Source organism: Centruroides sculpturatus, unplaced genomic scaffold (genome assembly GCF_000671375.1).
Source record: "Centruroides sculpturatus isolate CEXI.00-Female unplaced genomic scaffold, Cexi_2.0 scaffold4068, whole genome shotgun sequence".
NCBI classification, from domain to species: Eukaryota; Metazoa; Arthropoda; class Arachnida; order Scorpiones; family Buthidae; genus Centruroides; species Centruroides sculpturatus.
In genome coordinates, this window is record NW_019388153.1 from 1 (window position 1) to 7,709 (window position 7,709).

Genomic DNA, 7,709 nt, shown 5'->3' on the forward strand with positions numbered 1-7,709 from the left:
TTAGTCGTAATTTTTACGCTAGTTTTTATAACAGTATAACTATTAAATGCATTATTTTATAATAAATTTTAATTAATTTTTCAGTTGAACATAAAATTAAATGCAAAATGGACGACATGTTTCTTCTTGGATTTCTTCGTGCCATGAAATTTAATGTTGAAGGTTCACTTCAATTACTTAGGAATTATTATTCTACAAAACTAGAATATCCGGCGTATTTTAAAAATTTACTTCCATCAAAGTTAGAAAAAGCTTTATCTACAAATTGTATGAGAGTTTTACCCCAGCCTGATCAAAGTGGGCGATATATTTTTATAGGACAATTGCGTAAGTTTACTGAAAAGTTTTAATTTATTTTTTAAATTGTAAATAATTTGTAGTGTTTATATAATACCTTATTCACTAATTTACATTAACATACGTTATTTCTTAACACTTGGAAATGAAAGTTGTAATTACAGTCTAATGTTATTGCAACCAGAAAAGTTATACATAGTTCGAAGATTTGAAAATTGGATTGAATTTGGGTTAATGGAATAAGACAGAACAGCACTTCGGAGATTTATCCAGAAAAATTGTCTTTTCAGGAAGAGAGAGCTACTTACCAATCTCTGAACAGAAAAAGTCACTGATAGTTGGTCTTATGACTCATTGACAAGCTGAACACATGTAGTTGTTTATGTTTTCTTTCAGTATCTAAAACCCAAACCAATGCCATTTTCCAGTTTTCCAGAAACGTTCTCCCGGAAAAAAACCTCCTCTTTTTGGCACTGCCCTCAAGTGCCTTATTCTATCAATCCAATCCAATTAAATCCTTCAGAAAATTTACTATTGCAAACTGATAACTATTTACGTGTAAGACACGTGCAGAAGCTCAGAAAAAGCTTGCTTGTGAAAAACATTTTCCTGGCCAACGTGTTTAGTGAGTTTATACAATTGGCCACCGGTTAGCTTCAAGGCTGGAAGACGAGGCGGTGAAGGCAGCAATAGAGATCTTTTGTCATAGAGATGCTAAGCTGAAAATCACATATGAAATTTATATGGCTGGGAAGACTCAAATACGTCAAACCCCTCTGTCACGGTCTGACCACTAAAAGAATTTGGACAACTTTATTATAAGTTTGATGAGTTTGTTAGTGTTTAAAGCAAGAACGTGTTAAAATTAATTCAAATTGCAAGTTTTACGTTTGAAAACAAAGAATGATGATTTTTCTAATGATTTTTAAGTTACATTTAAACGGGTGTGTCATTTTGACATTGCTGATACTGCTTCTAACATCAGCAAACTAATATGAGCATACCAAAGATGTGCCTCATCTCAAAATTATTTACCATAGAATTCAAAATTAAAGCATTTGAATTTGTATTTAATATTTTGTAGACGATGCCCATAGATTTGCTATAAAATAATCCAAAAAGGGCTCTTATTCAACCGATAAAATTGAGTAGATTATTGTAAATGAACAATACGAATTCAAACACTTGTATTAGAAACAAACGTCTACTCATCAAAATGGGGTCATTTTTATCTCATTGTCAATGTTTATTTTTAGAAAGATAACTTAATTTTTTCAGATTTTTGCTTTTGTTAAATGATATTAACCTATTTTAATTAAGAAATGCTTACGTTAAGAATAATTAATACTCTAGTCACATAATTCAATTTTCAATTTCGATGGCAGATATTTACAAAAATGAAATGTCAATGTCCCTAAACGGAAGGATTTCCACTTTAGTGCCTTCAACACAAATAGTCTTTACATTAAAATTGCAACCTCCGTTTAATCTCAACTTCACCTGCCTATAAAAATATAATGTTTGCATCTTCGCACTTGACCTGTTATTTTATGCTGAAATTCTCTGTTTTTAATATTCAAGAAACTGATAAAATCTTGACACTAATAAAGGCTTTTTAGTTAGAGCGATTGTGAGGTGATTCAATCGCCTTTATCACGATTTTACGCGCAGTAAAATGGCCTCCCGGTAAGATTCATAAGATTCATCTTCAAGTACTTTGGAGACATCGTACCGAGACAACTTATATTTTAGCGTGGCGATTTCATCGCACCCAATTAGCATGCAGAGATTATTATTTCAAATGCAGTTTAGATCATACTTTTACCCATCGTCCATAGCATTATATACTTCATGGTGTAAAAATTTCGATATTGATGTTTAAAAAAATAGTAGACGATTACAGATATCATTGTATTTTTTATGACAAAAAAATCTAAATTATGAAAACGAGAAGATAAAAATATGAATATAGAAACAAATTAATTTAAATAACGGCAGTTCAAGTAATATATTAATAATAAATGTTAGAAAAAATAAATACAAAGTTAAATTGAAAAATATAAGAGTTGAAAGATTGCTGCCATTTAAAATGTCGCAAAGTTTACCAAGATTATATGAGTCATCAGGTGACAGCGACACAATCGCCGTAAGTGGAATAACCTGCATTGTAAATTGTAACTGGCTGCGAGTAAAGCTGTCAAATCTCGTTGTCTTCTCAAAAATTTTATTTCTTTGTCGTTTCTACGTTAATTAATAGTTACTCAACCTGTCATATTTCGAGTCTAATAGACCGTAGATTCAATTTTATCATCCTAAAAACCTTGGTAGGATTTCACAATTTACAAAACGATTGAGTTCTAAGTAATTCATACCTATTAATTTCTTGTAATCCGAACAACATTTTACCATTAAAACTAATAATAAATGTCATATTTGAATTCTTCAAAAGTGAATTCAACTCTAGTAACATTCTATAGCGTGTCCCATTTCTTTTATCTATGCCAAGTAGGCTTCATGAGAGTAGTCATAAGACAGAGCGATTTTGTCCTCCACTTGGAAGGATCGGTTTTTCCAGAGATGGTCAGTTCACCGTTAGTCATAATTGATCAATTAATCAAGAGTTCCTACAGCGGGAGGATCTGAGTGAAAGCTACTGGCTCCGTATTGGACAATCGTATTGGATTTATGTAATTATTTACCTCTATCCATTGTTTAAATTTGTATTTCATATTGGAGAATCCCATAAAAAGAAAGACTACGAAGAGGAGAAGAAAGGAAAAAATATTGGAAGCTTCATCTGCTCTTCCAACTGAGAGAGAAGGATGGTTATTATACAGCTTGGATGCTCTCCGAGTCATCCCTGTAGTTATCATTTCAAACAGAAACATCTGACATGTAAAATAAATTCAGCTAAGTAAAAACTTATGACAATTTATATGAAAGTCAATTTACGATAGATGTTTGATGGCAGCGAAAATAATTCCCGAAAATCAGCAAGACCGATTCTTGTATAAAAACAATCACTCAGGGACTTTTTCACTTGGTGCTGTTATTCTCGATATAAACCCGTAAAATACTCGTGAATTAAGCACTGAAAATTATTGTTCTGATCGTGAAGTGTCTTTCGAACCAACTGTAATACACATATTCGTAGTGGAGAAGAGAAGAACCTGGGACTCGAACTTCTCATGAAACTATTTAAAATTTACTTTCTATACTAATAAATAGTTTTAATACATAACATTTAGCTTAAAGTTTAAACAGTTTAGTTTTGCAAAACTTATAGACAAATATCAAAAATTTTCTAAAGATAAATTATAAGTAATATTTGATTTTAAAAAATGTCGGGACAATTTGTATCTTTCATATGTTTGCTTTTGCCAATTAGGCACCGTTAGTCGTTGTCTCGGATTGGAGAGAACGAGGGTTTTAGGAAACATAAATCATCCACATCCTTCTAAATACAGATATTGGCTGCAATTTGAAAAGATTATAGAACTATAAATTTTCACTGTCGTCTGTCCGCCTGTCCGTCCATCGTTCCATAATCTGCATAAAGGGTTTAGTTACATGAAAGTGGAGAAAAGATTCGGAAAGATTAGTGGCAGGAGGCCCGATTAATGGCATGTACAATTTCGATTTAGAAAGGAAGTCACGTTGTTTGAATTCAAATTATTCCCTAAAAGAAGCTAGATAGAATTGCTGGCATGACTTTATTGCTAACAAGATATGTATGATATGTATGATGTACTGTACAGTACCGTACAGGAGCTCAACACTACTAAATTGAGATGGCGAGCATATAATTTTAATTAAATAAATTAAAATTATGATTAAAAATTTCAGCCCGGCATATGACAATGTCACAATAAATAATTGCTCGTTTTAATTGGCTTTTCTAGTGTGAAATGATTGCCTGTACGCAGACCGGCGGCAGTTTCCAACCCAAAATTGGCCAAATAGATGCATAAAAAAGGGTCTCAGTAGGAAAAGAGAATCATTTCATTGGTGTCACAGTGTGTAATATAAAACACCATGTTTACTGCTGGGATAAGACCACGCGGAAAAGAATGCAATAAAAACAATTGATGCAATATTTACTAGCTTTATGTAACGCACATCGATGCGAATTGCAGTAAAACGAATTAAAAATAAAAATATTAACAATTATTATGTTTTATCTATACTTTTTATTTCCGGATAAAAACTACTGAACGACGCCTGTTGCTCCTGACCAGCAAGCTAGTCGCATAAAGATTTCCCTATTTCTTTTACATATCTAATAACTAAATGATGGCTTGAATTCCCACAGAAAATTCCCCTGGATGCCACCACCTCAGTGGTAGATCACACTTGAGCTACATTGAGAGTTTTCAATATAAAAAGTTGTTTAAAAGACTACAGGCAAACAACTTTTATACTGAAAACTCTCGATATTAAAAATAATAGACGAAAAGATTATACACGTTTCATGAGTCTATTTTCCAAACGATTATTTAAGAAAAAAAAAAAAAACATTAACATGTGAATATTATTCTTTGCGAAATTATTCTTTGTTTAGTTTCGGAGTAGCGAGAGTGCGCTGTATTTATATGTAAATAAGAGTATTTTAATGTATTCTTGATATTTTTTTAACATACAGGACGTTGGGATCCTTCAGAAGTACCTTTGATAGATTTATACCGAGTTGCATTCCTCTTCGCAGATTTATTATTCACGTTACATCAATGCCAAGAGAATGGAATAGTTATAATTCTAGATTCTAAAGGGACGACTTTTAAGCAATTGATGGAATACACACCAAGATTTATACACAACTTAGTAAGCTTATTGAGCGTAAGTAGTAAACTGTTCACTTAATATTTAATTTCTTTAAATTTAAATTAAAAATTATTATTTAAAGAAAATAAAATGTCACGGCAGTGACTCCCCACCAAGTAAAAATGTAACTGACTGAATAAATATTTTAATAATACATTATATTGAGGGGAAACGTTTGCGAAGTTTTTTCTATTTGGCTTTAATAATTGTCTTCGCTCTCAAAATTTGATCGATAGATTTTGATTAAACTGTACCATTTTTCAGTAATTGCGATAAGAATTCGAAAAATACAATAAAAAACTCTAGCAACAAGTTGCCTAAATTTCCTGGCTGTTATGATATTTTACTTTTTAAAAGAAAACAGTTATATTATGAGTGTGCAGTACCTTGGTATTCGGATAGTTTAATGTTAACTTGCACATAATTAAATATTTTATAAATTATTAAGCAGGCACATTTATAAAAACAAAAATTAAGGATTAAATTTATAGCCAGTATTCTGAAAGTGTAACAATAAATAATTCCTCGTTGTTTGTAACATTCCATGACTTAAGATTGATTGTTAAAAGCAGTTGTAAACGTTTGTTCTTTTAGTAAATTTGTTTATTTTAAATGGAATGTGGGAGATAGCTGATGCTTTCATTATAAATATTTTATTCAAAATTTAAAGTTGTGAGTGATGTTCCCTCCTTAAACACCGTCTCTTCGAGTTGATTTGTCGGATTAAACACGACTCGAAAATGTTCTGATGTAGGTTCAGTAGAAGCTCGCCTTCATACTCAAGATAGTCAGTGTGTACAATTTATATACAAAATACATATAGACTATACAAGTTGGAAAACACAGGACACACAAATAGAGGTGCTTCACGTTCCAGTTTGGCCTTTGAGAAATTATATCCGTGGCAATCTCGGTCAGTTATTGGATTGGCTCTACCCTCATGGTTCGTTCGGTCTCAGCACTTACCCATCCTTGAGTTATTTGGCAGAGGATTATGCTCTCTCGCTTTCTATCTAACCTCAGCGGGCTTTTCAAGTGTCTGAGACTTCTTTGCTACTAGCCCAACCCATTTCTCCACTTCTTTCTCTCTCACTCTCCAATTTAAGGACTTTTTTGGACATGAACTTTTGACCAATTGCAGATCTTCCTACAAACAGATTTCACCCAGGTTCGCTTGGAAAGGATGATTGTGAAGCTTACTTTCGTGTCTGCCCATCTCCGATGTGGGTGGTCACCCACTTGTTTACTGCCAAGTGTTTATCACAGGCAAGTGGTCTACCCTTAAATCCAATTAGCGAGGTCGTCGCTTCCTTTGTTCCCTTTCCGTTTACAAGCGAATACTTTACACTGTGTTTTCATTTTTATTATTGGAATTTGAATAGTTTTAAAAATATTAATTACACGTAACATTAAAATTAAATGTAAACTTTTTAAAACTTTTCTTTTTCTCCCAATTCTACCAAACTTACGCAAAACATTTGATTTATACGTTTAATTTAAAATTTAAAAAACTGAAAAAATTAGTTAACTATATTCAATTGTTCCTTGTTTATATTAGACTGATTGGGTTCAACTAAGTATGAAAGAAATGCATTATGTCAATCTGAACGTCATTGTCAGCGGATTATTGAAATTTTCTTTCCCACTTATACCAGCAAAACTACGCAATAAAGTAAGTAATTTTTCTTATAATTAATAAAGCAGAGCAAATTTTATATAAAAAGAAAAGCATATTTTTAAATTAATGATTTATTATCTATTATTTTATGATTAATTTATAACACAATATGCCATGTTTTGCAACGTACATTTCTTCTTAAAAGGTTTCTTTATTGAAAAATTACGGAAGAATGTTTATAAAATATTAATTTAAATATATCGCTGCACTTATTGTTTGATATTCTGAATGCTTTGTTTATACAAGTAGCAGTTTATTCGAAACGGTGACATTTCTCTCAGGAGTAGGAATATCTTTTTTTCCTTGGATACTGTAAACTCAAGAGTCAAACGTTTATGAAGATGTTGCTGAAAACTGTTCATTAAGATATTTCAAACGTATTATATTTAATTACTGAAATAGTATCCGAATAAATGTCTGAAATCCCACTTTTCCAATAAATAAATAAAGGCCTGTGTATTGTACAGAAGAAAACATTCTGGTAACAAGAATACACAAGTGATATCAGTCAGTGAATTTTTTAAAAATATATTGTTACCAGCGAAGATAAATAAACAAATTAATTTATTTTAAAGTATTTATAGGATGTTTAATAATACTAAATAATTATTTTTAATTAGCATCGTGGCTCCTACCATACGATAGAACTACCTCATACTTTTGTTGAGAGAAGTAGTGGCTTATGTAAATCTGAAAGCAGCTTGGGAAATTATTTTTAGAAAATTTACAAGCGTATTATGCTGATGATGGTAGAAGATGCTGTGAAAGAACAAACCTACTCCTACAGAATTATGATAAGCTATTATGAACAGAAATATATGTAAATTCTATAGGCACTTCACATCACTTGCAAAAAATTGAATAATTAAATAATTTCTGGATTAAAATTGTCTGTTTTTTTACAATATTATTC

General features: G+C 31.4%; 1 protein-coding gene across 1 annotated transcript; it reads left to right on the forward strand.

The window, feature by feature from the left end:
- Nucleotides 1-101: 101 nt before the first annotated feature.
- On the forward strand, nucleotides 102-6,790 carry LOC111616809 (alpha-tocopherol transfer protein-like; the record flags this gene model as incomplete). Its single annotated transcript, XM_023358171.1, has 3 exons — nucleotides 102-327; nucleotides 4,940-5,133; nucleotides 6,677-6,790. Coding segments are annotated over 3 exons (534 nt in total), but the record flags the coding sequence as incomplete, so codon positions are not given.
- Between the last annotated feature and the right edge of the window lie 919 nt (nucleotides 6,791-7,709).